At 45.4% G+C, this 18651-nt stretch overlaps 1 protein-coding gene across 2 annotated transcripts in view; it reads right to left on the minus strand.

Annotated features, from left to right (window-relative positions):
* The window catches only part of VWA3A (von Willebrand factor A domain containing 3A), a 598738-nt gene that overhangs the window by 558225 nt on the left and 21862 nt on the right, over positions 1-18651 (minus strand). For both annotated transcript variants that reach the window (XM_085629052.1, XM_085629053.1), the window contains 2 exons: positions 7071-7214; positions 6190-6316 (listed from right to left, as the gene is read on the minus strand). In XM_085629052.1, coding sequence (XP_085485178.1) covers positions 6190-6316; positions 7071-7135 — 192 coding nt within the window. In that variant the 5' untranslated portion in view covers positions 7136-7214. The remainder of the gene's footprint in view (positions 1-6189; positions 6317-7070; positions 7215-18651) is intronic.

The following is an 18651-nucleotide window of genomic DNA, read 5'->3' on the forward strand; positions in this document are numbered from 1 at the left end:
GTCCCTCCTAACCTCAGAATCCAAGCAGTAATGCTTCCCAATGGTGTGGAGGGAGGCCCAAGTTGCTGCCTTACAAATATCAACCACAGGAACACCTCTAGCCAAAGCAGAAGAAGATGACTTAGCTCTGGTTGAATGAGCTCTAATACCTTCAGTCAGCTCCTTCTTGGCTAGGGCGTAGCAGATCTTGATACACAAGATGATCCACCTAGAAGAGTGTTCATTTGTGGACAGCTTTTCCTTTCATCCCTCGAATGTAGCCCACGAAGAGCTGATCATCCAGTATTAGGATCCCTGGTCCTGTCCAGGTAAAAACTGAACGCCCTCTTATGGTCAAGACGATAAAGGAAGGGTGAGGGGGAGGATAGAAGGTAGGTAAGGTAATATACTGTCCCAAATAGAAGGAGGGACCACCTTAGGCAGGAAAGCAGCCCTGGTCCTAAGAACCATCTTTTTCTGCATGAATGGTCAAGAATGGAGGTTTAGAACTAAGAGCCTGAAGCGCACTTACCCTCCTGGCCGAGGTAATAGCGATAAAAAAGACCATTTTGAAGGAAAGAAGCCTCAAAGGACAACTATGAAGAGGCTAGAAATGGAGAACCCACCAGAAAGGTAAGAACAAGATTCAAATTCCACTGAGGCATAATGAAAGGAGTGGGAGGAAACTTATTGGTTAGGACCTTAATGAACCTCATAACAACTGGAGATTTAAACAAAGACAGCTGGTCCGGCAAACAAATGAAAGACGACAAAGCGGACAAATAACCTTTAACTGTAGCCACAGCACAACCCTGCTGAGCCAAGAAAAGAGAGAAACTCAGCACATCAGACAAACGTGCCTTCAAAGGATCAAGGACCTCTCTCCACACCACTCCACAAATTTGGACCACCGGGAGGAATAAATAGACTTGGTGGAGTGTCTCCTAGATGATAAAATAACATCCACCAAATACGGTGGGAGAGAGAACGAACTCAGGTTGCCCCGTTTAATCTCCAGGCATGCAGGTGCAGGCTCTGGGGTGTGGGAGTGTAGAACCTGCCCCAGCGACTGTGAGAGGAGGTCTGCCCTGAGAAGGATCCGAAGCGGAGGGTGCGATGAGAGGTGAAGCAGATCTGTGTACCACACCCTTCTTGGCCAATCCGGGGCGACCAATATAACTTGGGCCCGGTCTTGGCAAACCTTCCTCAGAACTCGAGGAATTAAGGGTGTGGGGGGAAACGCGTAAAGGAGCTGTGAACTCCAATCCAACTGAAACGCTCCCTACATCGTAAACTGGAGACTGCAGAACAACGGGCAGTGCGCGTTCTAGCAAGTGGCAAAAAGGTCCAACCGTGGAAATCCCCACATCTTGAAGACGAGATGGACCACCTCCGGATGAAGCCGTCACTCATGATCGGCTGAGTAATGCCACCTGAGACTGTCCGCACGAACATTTAGCATTTCGGCCAGATGATTTGCCATTACAAAAATCTGATGGGCCTGAGCCCAGGACCAGAGAAGTAGAGCCTCTCTCCAGAGACAATACGACCCTACACCTCCCTGTTTGCTGAGGTACCACATCGCGGCAGTGTTGTCCGTCAGGATCTGAACTGACTGAACACGATAGGAAGGAAGGAAGGCCTTCAGTGCCAAACAAATTGCCCGCAATTCCAAAAGGTTGATGTGAAGCAACCTTTCCTCTGGAGACCAAAGACCCTTGACCTCCAGATCCCCCAGACGAGCACTCCACCCTAGAGTGGAGGGATCCGTGATCACTGTGGCCACCAGCGGAGGAGATTGAAAGGGCTTTCCTTGAGACAGGTTGCCCTGCACACTCCACCAAGACAGCTCCGCTGCAGTGTCTCTGGAGATTCTTATGTTCTCCCTGAGATCTCCGTTATGTTGAAACCACTGCCTGCGGAGGCACCACTGGAGTACCCTCATGTGCCTGCGTGCATGACTGACCAACAGTATGCAGGAAGCGAACAAACCTAGCAGGCGTAGGGCCTTTGGGACTAGAACAACCGCTCCATCGTGAAACAAAGGAATCATCTCCTGAATGTTGAGAATCCTCTGTGGAGGTGGGAAAGCTCGACACACAGTAGTGTCCAGGATTGCCTATATGAACAGGCTGCGCTGAGAAGGCACCAGGTGAGATTTGGGTACATTTATTGAGAAACCCAAGTTGAACAACAATTGCGTAGCAACAGAAGAACACACTACCCGGGCAACTGAGTCTGCAGTCTCCAAACCCGACTGGATAACTTGCCGGGCACCTGCCTGAGAATTTAAAAGAGCCTCAATAAAATGAACCCGATCTTCATCAGAAAGTTTAGGGGCCAGCTGCTTAACAGAGTCCATAAGGGCATGAATATACCTCCCAAGTAAACAAGTGGCATTCGTAGACTTCAACGCCATACTTGCTGAGGAAAACACTTTCTTTTTATAATCCCTATCCCCCGGGGTGGTAGGGAATGACCCAGACGATTGCTTGGAGCAAGAAGCTTGAATAACCAAACTTTCTGGAGATAGATGCGCAGAAAGAAAAGCTGGGTCTCAAGGAGCGGATCTATATCTCCTTGCAATTGACCTGGAAACTGCAGGAGCTGACAAGGGCTTTTGCCACACCTCCATGATAGGCTCATTCAACGCCTCGTTGAAAGGCAGAAGAGGCTCACTAACTGAAGAAGTATTAAGGACTTCAGTCAAAATGTTTGACTTAACTTCCGCCGAAGACAGCTGAAGATCCAACAACTCAGCAGCCTTCCTAATTACTACATGATAAGGAGCAACATCGTGAGAGATGACAGACCTCTGGTGAAGAGAACTTCCTCTCTGGGGAAGTATCTAAATGACTGGCCTCTTGCAGGCTCTCGAATTCATCCACAGAGTCGTGTATCTCTCCTTCCTCTCGCTCCTGTCGATATTCATCCTCCTCTCTCAGCCTTTGTGCATCTCTTCTGGAACGGTGCTTCAGAATCAGCATTGGCAGTGTCGTCCGCGGTGTCGGAGACAAAGGAACCGGCGTCTAAGGAGGACCTTCAGAAACAGGCAACAGCGCCGTACGGATCCGAGGCGGCGCCGAATAGACACCAGACGGAGTCTAAGGATTCAGAGTCAAAAACCTTGGCGCCGCAAACTGCCAAGATGGCGCCGTTGGCATAAAAGGCACAATGGATGCCTGGGCGTATTGCTGGGGGACACCCAAGTTAAAGGCATGTGGAGCCAAGGGGCCAGAAGGAAGCCGGTAGGGTAGGATGCCCTGGCAAACATGCCATACATAGCATTTAAAAAATGAGTGGGATCCGTTCTGGGTCCTGAAAAAGGAGGGTAAGGATCCATATCTCCTTGATTAGGATCCATCCGAGGTCGAACTGGAGGCTGAGGTTGCGGAACCGGTGAGGACGGCGCCCCCTCAGGCGAAACCACAGGCACAGGAGAAGACTCCCTGGGCGCCGGAGAACCTCTGGCCACCAGAGACCTTCTTGGTGCCAGAGTCCCTCTGGGCGTCGAAGAGCCTTCTGATGCCGGCGAGCCCCTCAGAGTCGGCGAGTGCATCGGAGTTGCCTAAGGAGAAGGAGAAGGCGACGGAGAAACAAAGTCCTTTCCCCGGCGCCGCTGAACAGGTGAAGCCGACCTTGAAGCCATGCCCTTCGAAGAGCGACGTCGAGAACTGTGTCTCTTCTTCGGCTTCTTATGCTTCTTGGATTTAGAAGCATGCGAGGTTGACGACTTCGAACGCTTATGACCCCTCTTTTCTTTCTTCTTCTTTCTTGCCATAAAGAGTTTCGCCTCTCGCTCTTTCAACGCCTTAGGATTCATCTTTCTGCAACATGAACACCCATCGACGTCGTGATCAGAAGAAAGACACCAGAGACAGTCGTTGTGAGGGTCTGTAATCGACATATGACCACCACACTCCCTGCAGGGCTTAAAACCAGACTTCTTTGAAGAAGCCATTTCCACAGGAAATCGAGGGAAATACAGAGAGACAAAGTTATCTCGTAGAAAATGGAGAGTCCCAGAAAAAAACGTTACGCGTTGACGGCGCGGAAAAAAGGGAACTGACGTCAGCACGACGACAAGGTCTTTTTATGGCTCCGATGATGTCATACGAAGTTGCGAGCGGAGCCGTGCTATTATGATGTCATCGTCAACGTGGGAGAGCTAGGAAAAGAATTTCCGCGGAATGCTGGCACAGGGGTAATTCAAAAGGTGAGGAATCCACAGGCAGACGTATCCATCAGAAACAATGTAATGTACGGTCGATTTGTAGAGCGGTGCTTGTCACCCGTGAGGGTATCCAGGTGCTGAGTAGGTAAGCATAGGCATGTGGTGAAGCTGGGCCTAAATATAGGCAGTCTTAATGGTCCCACAAAAGACTAATGAAAAGTCAGTTCTTCAGCTTCTTGCGGAATTCAAAAAGTGAGGAGGTGGCCCTGATCTGTTGAGGAAGGTTGGTTCAGGATTTGGCCGATTGGTAGGAGAATTGTCCACATCCCGCTCAGCTTCTGTGGATGTGGGGTGTGTTTGCGAGTGAGAGTGATGCTGAGCGAGTTTGTCCAGTGGATTGGTGGAAGTGAAGCCAGTGATTGAGGTATACAGTTCCCGTGTTGTGTAGTGACACTTGGCCCCTAATCTAGTGCCTAAAAATAAAAGAATGTGTTGTTCTGTAATGTAACTGCTGTTCATGTGAAGCAATTGACTCTAATACCTTCGGGTCTATATAAAATTGTTAAAAGATCGAACGTTTTAAAAACCAGTACAGAAAGTCAAATGACAGACCATTATCTTCAATCCAGACCTCTGCTTCACACCACAAAAAAGGAAGTGGGCAAATTTCCAAACTTTGAGCTCATTTTACTGAAAAACACCCTACTTTTTCAGGAGAGCAACCACTAAAGGAGCCTGGGGGCATGGATTAACTTAACTATGGCATATTGTCAACCCAAACATTACCCAAAAATACTCAAGTTAGTAGAAAACCAGGTGGATAGACTTCCCTCTGTCTTATTATACGTGACCGCACCGTGAATGCTCTAAAAATATCACTCTATTGGCTTATTATCTTGTGCGCCATGCACAAACCCTGTTGGAGGAGAGGCCCAGGCTACCTTCATAAACTGGCATTCACTACATGCCCACACAAGCCCTATCTGCTCACTCCCACTCGACCATCAAGCCAAAATTCAAATGACAGGCAGATCACCAGAAGTTCAACAATGTAATGCCACCACACTTTTTACTGAACCTGAAAACAGTGTTAAACCACCTCCGCTTCAGGAACATTTGGAAACACAGTATTTTTCAGGGATACCTTTGAGTAATTTCCATAGCAAGTTAGCCTGGAAATGAACTAGCGTCAGGATCGGTATGAACGTCATCATTGACATCTAATTTACTAACTAAACAGCAACCAGACCCACTGAAGTGTCTGGCAAAAAATTAGTGTTGCAAAAAAATAAATACACTAGTAGCTTCTTACAAACATGCATACATAAAAATGAGCCTTTCGGTTAGCAAGGGAAAGGCTGAGGAAATATGCTATCCACAAATTTAGGGTATTCACAAATATTCTGCAAAGAATTTGTCGTGCATAGAGTGCACATAGATAGGTTAGGGAAACATGTGCATGCCAGCAATGTACACAAATACCATATATTTTTGCTTGTAAAGCACAGCATGTACAATGGATGCACTCATTCTCTTAGTGATGTAGGTTTACTACTATCCATAACTGGAAATTCTATTTAGCATATAATCACACCATTTGTGAATCACCAACTGTTTTGAAGATCAATGTTAAACACATTTCCCAATGAAAGAGCTTTTACCACATATATTGACACAAGCATAAAGGACAGTGATCAGCCTCTAATCAATGCCATATCAAATTAGTGCTAATTAGAAATTATACAGTTTAATATGAAAGACTATTAGAGTACCCTTCTGCAATCTAATTATAAACTACGTGTTGACTCTGATGTTGCTCTGACTATAATTTTGATTATGCATTAATCTCCAATAATTGCTTTATTCTTGACTGTATGGCTAGCTTAATTTTCAGTCTGTTTGTGGCAAACCTATAGATACATAAATGCATAAATAATGGGTATAGATGACATCAGTAGGTAAAGTAAGCCTGTGCTGATTTTGGTAACGCCTCTACGTGTTGAAATTAGCCTGTCTTCTTATCAGTATCTACTCACCAACAGATCCCTGGTCTGGTTGACATGTGTAACCAGTAAACCATGATCAGGGTCTTTTTCGATAATTTCGACATTTTGCCAGGTAGGGCGTCCTCTCGCTAAAACTGGGTGCGATTCGGGGTCCGGACTGAAAAAAGAGAGGGATTTTACAGCTGTTGAATAAAAACATCCTAAGATTATCCTACTCACTACCTACAAAACAATCTGTGTGAACAACTCAGGAAGTACAGTAAATTACTATTATAGAACAGGTGTTTAGGAACACAGAGGCCTATTCACAAAGCCATTTTGGAGTATTTAAAGTAGTACTTGTGTAGAACCCTTTAAGCACTTTTGCGTGCCTTTGTGAAATGCCTTTGAAACATCTTAAATTGGATTACAATTGAATCATTCAGGTAATATTCATAAACAATTAGTACAAACAGAAAGGGCTGTGCCCTCTTTGCACTTTTACTAATAGGGAGTTGGAATTTCCAAGTCGATTCCCAAAGGCATATACGCGTATATATTACTACTTCCCATACTCATAAATGCTTTTGTGATCAGCCTCCATCTCTTTCCCTATTTATAGTGTTTACTCCTTATTGCATAAACCACAGTCATAGCAAAAATACAATCACATCCAGTTGGTAAAACATAAAAACAAACGAAAATACACCAAGAGCAATAGGCTCAATGAACACAATAAGAATTTGTGGTTTAAAAGAGAAAAATCTCTCAGTAAGTGAACAACTACATTTTAATCTAGCAATGCATAAACATCTTCTTCACTCCGTCTAAAGATACACTTGAAAATGTCATTATCAGAGGTAGAGTTCTCAAATGTTAGTTATTAGTATGTTGGAATGAACTTTAATATAGACCTGAAAGATGGGTCTTACCTGGCTGTTTTGAAGAACTGGTCATTGTCCAGTATCTGGGCCATCCTAACACTCTCTAGACTCATTGAAGTGCACTAAAATATCCAAGTCAAATTACAGTAAAAGTGATCAAACACAATGAAACTGTTCATTCGTAGGTAGAACCTGTAAGATACAGAAAAACATAAAATAAGGCAAACACATCTGGCATAAAGCTTGCAAAAATAATGAATAAAGCTGCTTCGTGGAGATGCATGTAGTTACACATTGGTGGCAAGGCAAAAGCATGCCTTGGGCATGGGCGAACTGGGCCAAGGCCTGAGACGCCAATATTCCGAGGGGCGCAGCAAGGAGCATCCTGACTTAATGTTTGCAAACAGCAGCTTGTCCACCCCACTTGGTCTCAATCAGGCCCCGTTAAAGACTTTCAGCCTCATGCATCAAGCCAAAATCCAGTCGGTAAAATACCGATTCGCTAATAGCTCCCGTTAGCGAGTTAAAAATACCCAATCCCAATGCATCAACCCAAAAGCAAAAATCGCTATTTAAGGAATCCTTAAATAGCGATTCCTTAAATAGCGATAGCATTTAAGGAATCCCAAATTGAGATTCCTTAAATGCAATGCATGAAAGTTAAAAAATTAGCGAATTCGCTAATAGGGGGAGCAAATTACCATGAAGATGAACTGCATGGTAATTTGCTAAAAGTTTGAAAAATGCACTTTTGTGCATTTTTCAAAGTTTCATGTTGCGCACACACATGCCCTTAGAGCATGTGTGTGTGCAACATATGTGCACATATCAATTTCAGGGGTGCAATAGGGTGTCATTTTGACACCCTTGCACCCTTGAAATTGCATGAGCAATTTGCGAGAACCTACTGGTACTCGCAATTTGCTCATGCAATCTCCAATTCATTCCTATGGGACGGCATTCCTTAATTGCTACTCGCAATTTGCTAGTCGCTATTAAGGAAAGTTAAGGAATCGCTATTTGAATAGCGATTCCTACATGCATAGCCTTTTGCTATTCCTTATTAGCGATTCCTTATTTTTCGCTAATAAGGAATCGCAAATGGCATTGTTGATGCATGTGCCCCTTTGTAATCAGCTCTTAATGTACCACAGCATAATTGTTAGCCCCCCATCAATCCCATGCCCTCCTCCCATCTTCCTCACCACTCCTGCCGTCACAGCGAAACAAACCCCACTGCCTGCAACAAAAACAAATTTTTTTTCTGTCCAGGGCACCATCCCAGTCACTCCAATTTAGGGCTGGCCCTGGTTAAAAAAACTCATTTGCAATGAGTATAACATTAGCATTATACAGTCATACTCATATAAACACACCTATTAGTCTTTAATTTTTTTTTCTAAAGTACTTTGAATTCATACACAATATACAGCGCCCTACACCAGGATATCGCTCTATAAAACTACTATACATGAGTAAAATAAATAACAGCTAAATTATTGTGCAGACTTTTTCCAGAATCCGCTGGCGAAGCGGTTTACTACCAGGGCCAGACTGTGGAACCAAAAGCAGCCCTGGCAAAAATGTTCAAACCAGCAAGCTCCCTTAGTTTCCCCATGCTCTCTTTCCATCCGTCCATTCTCTCTCTTCTCTCCCTCTCTGATCGCTTTCTGTCTACCATCCATTTCCTTCCCTTGAATCCTCCCCCTGCCTGCTGCAATTAACCTCAGGAAGCTGGGGAAAGTGATAGATGCACCAGGAGCCGACTGATCTTTCAAAACCAGCCTATAAGGGCTCCAGCCTACTGGGAAAATGCCCAGTAGCATAAAAGGCCTGTGTTTGCTACAGTCTGGTAATTAAAGCCGTGTGAGGTGAGGGGGGACAGAGGATTGGGCATTGTTTCAATGTGCAATGATTGCATCAAGAAAAGTTGACAAAGAAGAATCAGATTAAGGGGATGGTATGGCATCCCTTTGCATAATTTGATCCACAGAAGCAGACGTCACGCACACTTGTTTATCGAGGGGCACATGTACTCCAATCCTTATTATACTTTACTGGATGTTGAAATGTTTTATCATCTTGTTTATCGAGGGGCACATGTACTCCAATCCTTATACTTTACTGGATGTCAAAATGTGTTATTGTCTCTATACAATAGCACTGTGAAGAACCAACGTTGTTCAAATGCATTTCAGAGCCCTGAAGAAGTCCTTGTAAGACGACACGCGTTGGCTACTGTGGCTACTGTTTGTTGGCATGGTTTTTAAAAGAAGATAATGAATAAAGAATCATTGAAAAAAGAAACCTTTCTGCTATGCGTTTGTTACATACATGATTTTCAATTGTTATGAACACTTGTGTTGCTTAAGGGACAAGACTATATAAGTCCAAATATAAATACATTCTATTTGATGTAATTATCAAATCTTGAGGGCTGAACCACCCATAATGTACGCTGTTTGGAAATTTTTGTTTTCTCTAGGAGTATAGCAGGGCTGTACTCCGGGTTCCTTGCACCACCAGCAATATATTATACTCTGCCCAATACCTCTGTTAGCAAGTTCAGGACTCTATTGCCTCAACCCTTCCGTAACTTACATTAGAGAGCTACCCTGCCCCTCTCCTTCTTACTCTGAGAGAGATTCCATATTCCTGAAATTCTAGGTGTGCTTTCATGAACCAACCTCCCCTGCATATTAAGATGGCTGCAGAAGAGAGGTGGATCTGAAGAAAACTTGTAGTTGAGGAGAACTGCCAGGGTTCCAACTATTAAGCAGCACTGTTGTAAGAGAGCTGCCGCTACATTTTCCTACACAAGATCAGAAGACCACTTAGGTGTGACTGACCATATTGTGCTGGGTGAGTGTGAAAGGCATATATACAAGAGACTGAACAGAGACAGTGAGATGTGGGTAATCACCAAAACTCAGTGATGAATTATAAAGGACTGTGAAGTCAAGGAGCAAGAGATAAACTCAAAATAAGTTCCTCTACATCCATTTATCCGAAGTATCGGGACATTTGTTACCTTTCTTGAGGTTGTGTTTAAAAGGAATGTAAAGATTTGCGTAAATGCAGCTTGCGGTTCAGAAGAGTCTGTGACCTGTACCTTCCAGATGCCTGTTTAAGTTTAATAAACAAACAATTGTTTACCCCAGTAAATGGTGTGGACAACTAGAACTTTGCACCTTATGCTCAGTCATGATGTCTTTGACAGTCAAGCACCACAGAGGTTTCAAAGAGTTCAGGCTGATTCAAAGTCAGCCACACCGTTGAGACTACCGGATCCCATCTGGTACAGCGTTATAGTGCCTACATGCAATAAACGAGAGGGTTCGCACCTCACTGGCACTACACATCCAGAGCTAGTCAGTATATACCAGAAAGAGTAAAGAGGAGGCCTCTGCATTGCAATGTGATAGTGCAAGATATTTCAACTGGTTGGATTTGTTATTTGTGCCAATTACATTATTGAAATCGATGTTATAACCGGCCACCTTAGACAACCCTTCACTCTGTAATTAAAACCATTCATAAACGGATTCTATTGAAGATTAGATTAAAAAAATCAACTTCACGAAATTGACCACATTCCATATCCTGGAATTCTCCAAGAATGGACAATCAGTCTTCTCAGGATAAATATTTAGCCATGAACCTTGTCAATTAATATTATTACACATTTAGCATAAAGTATAAGGATGCTTTCAATTTGGTGTTGGTCGATCTATGTAGGTGGGATACAAGGCATCTAACATTGATGGCTTGTGTGTACATCATGAAAATGATCACGACATCTACATACACACTTAAATCTCTTTCAGACAATTCCACTATAAGTACTGTCCTCATTATTGAAACTGGAGCAATTAACAGTTGACATGTTTTCCCTGGAGGTATACTTCCCCAAGACAATCCTAGAAAATATAAAAGTTGATGGGACTCCCAAATGTTTCATTTATATGTCTAGGCTTCTGTGTTGAATAGATTATGTTGTTTCTTATGACCCACTTCTGGAACACCCCTTGTCGCATAAAACTGCCAAGGTATGTTTTTTACTGGCAAGAAAACAATACCTATCTGTAGCGAGCCAGCTCTTTATATGGTATGCCAAAAAGAGGTATACCGAGCAAGATCCAAGGCAACACCAAGAGGCCACCTTGGGAGGCAATGGAGTGTCCAGGTGCAGAGATGTGTTTTTCAGCCTCGGATGATTTTGATACTTTAAATCGAAATTGAAGCACTTCAGGGTAGTGTTAACATCTGGAGAAAAAACATGTATTGCATTCGGGCACTCAACAGCGACTTACGGGACCAATCTTCTGGACTTAGGGTAGGGATGGGTCAGGGTTCAAGGCAGCACCAACAGTTCACTTCGAGCAACACTGGGACGACTAGGTACAGAGGTGCCTTACAGCGCTGGGTGCCCCATTCAAGTCTATGGAGATTGGTCCGTCAAAAAAGAGGCTTGGACTGGGGGACCAGTTGGGCTGAACCAACAAGGGGGCTCAACTCTTGAGATGCTTGGGATGTGGGGATGCCTTTGTTCCTCTTCTCCAGGGGCAGCGGGTGCAAAAGTGTCTTTATGCAATGGATTTTCATCACCAGGAGCATTAGCAATAGAGGGGGGCTTACAAACAGAGGCTGCAGGTGGCATCAGAAAGTCCACAGTGGGCCAGTTCAAGGTGGACTTTGTCGCTGGAGGGCCAGGGGACCACACGGGCGCCATGGGCCCACTTCAGCTTGGGCTAGGAAGCACAGGTGTAGTGGGGTTTTGCGGTGCCAGGTTTTGGCAGACTGGAGCCCTCACAGTATTCTTTGGGGTTCCTGCAGGTTGCAGGGAAGCAGCTCCGCTCCTCCACTGGAGTTCTTGAGTTTTTATTGAAGACAAGCAGTCCTTCCAGGCTTTGGAGGCACAACAGCTGCAGGACAAGATGTCTTTGGCGTAGTTTCGACATGGAACAGCAGACAGGTCTGATGCAAAGTCAGTTGCTCTTTCTCGGTCTTCTGCTTTTGTGGCTCTTCAGTGTCCTTCTTCTTCGTAGGTAGTCATTTTCTTGGGAACATGTTGGCACCGTTGGCCCACTTCAGCTTGGCTAGGCGGCTCAGGTGCAGTGGTGCTTACCGGTGTCGGGTTTCCGCGGTTTTGGAGCCTCACAGCTTGTTCTTTGGCCATGATGCAGGGGAACCGCACTGCTATTCCCCGGGAGTTCCTGAGTCTTTGGAGAAGTGCTGGAAGTCCTCCCAGACTTTGGAGGATCAGCAGCTTGCAGAGCTAGACAACTTTGACGCAATTGTCGAGAATAGGCGAACAGGCCGACAGGGCTGGTGACAAGTCAGTTGATCTGATTTCCTGGTGCCAGGGCTCCCTTAAATGGTGTATTTTTGAGAGGGGAAGTATAGGGTAGCAGCCAATGGGCTACTTACCCTTGGGGTCACTACGCCCCCTATATGACCACTTCCTGGGGGAAGTGGGCATAACCCTGTCCCAGAGATCCTAAATTTGCCATCACCAAGCCGGTCACTTCTGAAAAGTCGCATCCACTTCAGGTAGCCCAGTTCAGGGGTGGTGCTCATCTGAAGGTGGACACGCCTGTCTTGCCTAGCTAATTTTACCGACTGTCCAGGTGCCATGGGCTATGGACAAAGGGGGTTGGTTTTCTCTCGTGTGAGAAAAGCCAGATTTGCATACCAAGGTGGTGGGCCTCTTTGAAGCTCCCTGGCCTTGGAATGCTAATCCACAGATCATCCTGCGGCGGGGTTGAAGGCATCCCCTGCTCGAGCAGGCCTCATTTATGGCCCCCGGAGAGGAAAGGCCCTCACACTTGGAGGGTTAGAAACTCGTCTCTGGTGGCAGGCTGGTTAGAACCAATCAGTCACCACACCAGTGGCTGTTATGTTTTCAGGGGGCACCTCTAAGGAGTCCTCTATGTGCATGTATTTCTCAATCCAACACTGGCATCAGCGCTGGATTAATAATACGATACGTTTGATACCAAACAAACCTTTTTTCAGTTAAGTCATCATGCAGCTGGTGAATTCGTTTCTATCAGTGTCCAGCACATGCTTGTATAATGGCTTCCTTGTTCACTTGCACCGGCAGCAATGGAACTGACCAGCACATGGGCATGCCTGCCCGTGTGGTGATACCCTCACATGTTGTATAGTGCACCCTGCCCATGGGCTGTAAGGCCTGCTGCAGGGGTGACTTACCTATACTGCATGCAGTGTCAGTATGCATGGCACACAGGCTGTGTGCCATGTCATTTTTCCACTTTCGTCTGCACCAAGTCACGCAGCCTGAGCTGCAGTTTGCATGAGCTCGGTATGGGACCCTTAGGGTGGCACAAGTCATGCTGCCACCCTTAGGGACCCTCTTTAGTACCTCAGGCCCTAGGTACCAGGGGTACCATTTACTAGGGACTTTCAGAGGGTACCAAAGGTCTTGCCAATTGACGGAAACAACTGTATGCTTTTGGGAAAGAGATCTGGCACTGGGGGCCTGGCTTGCAGGAACCCAGTGCACGTCCAGTCGAATTCACATCAAAATACCAGGCACAAAGTGGGGTTCACCATGACCTACACTATTTATCAGACATATTTATATTCCCCAATACAAAATTTGCACTAAAGGTAAAGTTTGGCATGTGTGGTTAGAGAGTAAACCTTTTTGTTGAATTCACAGCCATTACCCTGATCCTGATAGCTTGCCCTTTAACCTGCCATAACCAGCCACATACCTGGGGCAGCAGAGGATGAGGGGCAGAAACCCCCCTTCATTATTGGAAACCCTTTCCTCCCGGAAGGGAAGTACTTTTGTCAAAGTGTATATTTTAGAAAGAAAATGTAAAGCAGTTAAATAGCCTGCTGAGCATTAACACAAAATCATTATCGCTTTAAACAGCATGATTTATTTACTCATTATCACTAAAAAGTATTTGTTCTATGTTTAAATAATTTGTAGTATATATATAATATCAAGCATAGACATTTAGATCTGTCAGTCTCACAGTCTGAAATGCCACTGCTGTGGGACCATGGGGGTTGGAGAGAGAAAAGAGCACTGAGAAACGTGTTAGAATTATGTATAGTCAGTGCTTTAAATGGGCAGGTACTGTCCGGCACTTCTTCAATTTTTATTTAAAGCACTGTATATAGTTATTTTTAGACTCCTTTGCTGAAGAATCCATGGAGGTTCCAGGCTCTCACATAAAGCATTAAAGCTTTCCTGCAGAATTGCTCTTCGCACCTGTTTCCCAGGTTAGAAAAGGGCAGGACTGTATTCAATATCATTCTAATGTGCTAAAGGAGTTGACGGATTTCACACTGTTCTTGACTTAAAGGGCATTCCATTCAAGATGAAATCAATTATTCACCTACTGACACAACAATGTATGTTGTCCATAGATCTTCAAGACACATATTTCCACATCTCATTTGATAAGAACTGTGAGAAGTTGGCCTGGTATATGCAGTCCACTAATTAAAAGTGAGCACCGTGCACCAGTCCAAACGACCCTTATGATGTATGAGGTCAAAGATAACCTTTAGAAAGCTATCCTAGTGGGAGCTGTGGAGAGCAGCCTTCAGGCTTAATCTTGAAGGAATGTAAAGCAGCTCGTTTTACCAGAATATCACCTCCTGAATTAATTAAATGAAAGGAGACCCACACAGTAGTTATATAAAAATATGTATTTATTAATATAACACTCTCTAGTATCATCTACCCGAGGATAGAACACAAAGCATACAATACAAGATCAATAGAACAGTTGTAAGTAGCACAATACAGGAGGGGCTCCGGGGGAGACCAAACCATGTACTAAAATAGTGGTATAACAACCACAACTCGGGTCAAGACAAGGTCTGGAGCACGTAGATTCGTTGGGACCCCAAGGAACCACCCAAAGTGAGTAGTTAGGGACCCCACGGAGGACAGGTGCAGTGTGCTAACATGACCGCAGGCTCCGTACAATTCTATGGGGAAGTCGCGGTTGCAATTTTAAAAGTTAAGTACCCTTCTAGGAGGACTTCGAGGAAACCCTTTGGAACTTAAGAGGCTGGAGAGCCACCCCACCCGTGGATACCATAGTACCCGAGTTACCTATCCCAGAGGAGCCGGGTGCATAGGTCTGGAGTGGTGTCAGAAACTGCTGTCGTTCTCAATGGAGGGCTGCGAAGAACTGCTGCTGCTGTGAAGGTGAAAAGGGTCTGGTGGAATCCCAGCCGGGATTCTGGAAGAAAGGAACCTAAAAGCAGAGGGGACAGAGTCAGGGTCACTTCAGAGTGACTAGGGGCTCGGAAGACGAATGCCCACAGATGTCAGGTGCTTCAGGTGCGAAGAAGGGATGCTTGACTCTGCAACCACGAGGACCAGGAGACGTCGACGACGACCAGGAGCAAGATGCGGGCTGTCCTACACAGGATGTCGAGAGCTGAGGGGTCGGTATCCAGCAAGGTCCAGGGGGCTCACAGAGTCAGGGCACGTCTGGAGCAACCAGGAAAGCCCAACAGAATTCAAGATGACCCTCAGGAGGACCCACAGAACGGACGGGGAGACGAAGTCGGGCCCAGTCGAATTCCAGCAAAGTCAAGAGTGTCCAGGCGGTCAAAGGTCCATCGTTTCTTCATGTAGAATTTTGTCCACATAAAATCTAAAGAGGTAAGCCCTTATGTACCCCCGGGAGAGGGTTGGACAGATTCGGGGGACCCTCCTAGCGGAGGGTCACCCATGTCCTTGGTCCAGTTTCGCGCCAGAGCAGGATCCAACGGCTTCCAGAACTGGTTTGAGCTGGACTATGCACAGGGACACAAAATGTGCCCTAGGTGCAGACTTTCAGGCACTCTCAGAGTGCCCCCACCCAGCCCCAATACACAAAATCCTGTCTGGGAGGTAGGCACACCTCCATGTGACAGGATGCCTATTGTACTGCCTTCCTCTGCTCGAGCTTTGCTCAGCAGCAGGAGGGCAGAAATGTGTCTCTGGTCGGCAGCATCCATTTTGTGCTGAGCAGGTCGAGAAGTCTGGCACCGGATAGACCAGTGCCCCCACGAAGCTCGCTTCAGAATGGTGAAATCATACCTCCCACACCGGTTACCGATGTGGAGGTATGATTCCAAGGTGTTTGATACCAAACACAATATGTTTCTATGCAGCCGTTTTCGAGATAGCATTTACCGCGAGGTTATTATGCACCTCTACCTATATGTCTGGTTGAGTCACAGACAAACTGGGAGAATGGTCTCCGAAGGCTGCAGAGGGGCTCTGCTCATGCAGGGGCACCCTCTCACGTAAAACCCAGCACCCTGCCTTCAGGATTGATAAGACCTTCTATAGGGGTGACTTATAAGTTTTAAGTGTAGTAACCTATAGATATGGTGAACCTATATCTAAAGTAAGTGGTAAAAGGACCAGCTTACACAGGTTGCAGTAGCAGACCTGTAGTTCCATTTTGCATGGCCTCTCATGGGTGGCATAATACATGCTTCAGCCCAAGGGAGGCCTCTGGGGTACCTATGCCCTGGGTACATGTGCACCATACACTAGGGACTTATAAGGGTACCCCAGTATCCAATCTGGAGTGTACCAAAGTACATGCATAACAATTTAAAGAAGAAAGCAGATAGACTGGGGTCTTGATTAGCAGGATCCCAGTCAGACTAGTCAAAAACAGTGCAACATCAAGCAAAAAGTGGAGGTAGCCATAAGAAACAGATCCCACTTTCCTTGTATTTGTGGTGGCCAGCTGATATTTCCAGTTTGGAGGCCTACCTTCTCATCGGAAATCAGTTCTCCTTGTGTAACCAAGGTGTTGGTGCCTTTGGTGCGTGTCCATCATGGAAAGAAATGTGTTCAGCTTCATCAAAAGCCCATCAATGGTTTCAATTCTAGGAGGACATGTATCTTCACAGTCCAGTGGACCAGATCACATATGAAGCTATTAGTGGAACGTGTGCTCGATCACTGATCATTGGACTCTCTGGACTTCATTCACACTAACCTAGTGTACTCGTACGTTTGTGGTATCTCTGCAGGGGAGTCTGAATACAGTCAATTTCTCTAAGGTTGTGGAAATGGATACACAGGTACACTGCTTGCTATATAGGATGACAAGAGACATGTTTTTTGTTGAAACCCTGAGTCATCAGTGCAGGGGAACTGATCACCACCCACAGCAAAGAGATTATCCAATTGGTGTGAACAATCTGCAGCATTAAATTCTCTCCAACCTTTTCCATTTGCATTCTAAGATCATATGGCCCCGATTCGGACAATGCATCTGATGGTGCAGAGCTATAAAAAATGTCAGGAAAGCACATACTGCACTGAGCTTGGAGTTTGGATGGATACTCAACCACTGTCCTCAGGATACCCTATGTTCTTGTGCTCCCAGGGTAAGTTAACATATGACGAACTCATTGAATTCTGATTTCTTTCACATATGCTATGCCCCCCCCCAAGTGATTAGATCAGTTTGCCTTCATCGTAAAGACTCTTCTTTCACAATATTTTTTTTGATCAAGAAATGTGAAAATATGGTAGACAGATTATCCATAGTTCCATTGTCAAACAGTCTTTTGCTTGCTTTCCACCTCACACTTGTGAGCACTCAGTCCTATGGAAAATCAAGATAATGGGGCTACAAATGAATGTGATAGTTGTAATTTACTGGAGGATGCTTCCGTCTTCCTTTTAAAGCCACAGGCAGAATTCACTGACTGGGTCCTCATTTTGCGCCAACTGCCATGTAGTGGCTGCTTGTGGCGAGATAGATGCAAATCTCTCTACATCTCTTGGTGTGAGACTGAGATCGTTGGGTTGTTGTAAAAAGGCACTGAAGGGTGTCTACCTTATTAGTTCAGTGGCCCAGGTGCATCTTAACTGATATCATACACAAGCACTGGGTATCAATCACTTCATGGTTTTCTTCAAAAGGAATACAGTCACTCCCTTGTGATGGAACAAAGATGATGTATTTTTTGGAATTAACGTTATCTAGCTGAGATGGCAGTGCCATTCTTACAAGCTCAGATGGTGGCTAATATGTTATTACGGCTCTTTGAAACAATGAAGTGGTAGAATTACATGCCTAATACCTGTTTCAAAGGATTTTTGTCCAATAGTATTCTGTGCAATTTTCACTGGCACTGGCTTTTGCAACACCATTACCAACTTCATTGCCCACTAGCTATCAAGTCCAAGCACTACATCTTCCTCGGACACATCAACTTCCACCTGGACGACCACACAGACACTAACTCCGCCAACCTCCTGAATCGCATGGAAAACATCGACCTCAAGCAACTGGTCACCAATCCCACTCATAGAGCTGGACACATACTAGACCAGATTTTCACAGCCAGCAACAGAGTTAAATACAGCCATGACACAGACCTCAGCTGGACCGACCACTCCATCATCCATTTCACCATCGCAGGTTTACCAAGCACTGCCACCAACCAGACCACCCTGCCACCCTCCAACACACCCTTCTGCAGCTGGAACAAAGTGATACATATCCAATGGATGGACGCCCTCAACACAGCCCAGCCCGACCTCACAACCAACCTGGAACAAGCAGTCCAGAACTTCACTACCTGGATCACCAACGCCACCGACCTAGAC

Source organism: Triturus cristatus, chromosome 10 (genome assembly GCF_964204655.1).
Source record: "Triturus cristatus chromosome 10, aTriCri1.1, whole genome shotgun sequence".
In the NCBI taxonomy this organism is placed as follows: Eukaryota; Metazoa; Chordata; class Amphibia; order Caudata; family Salamandridae; genus Triturus; species Triturus cristatus.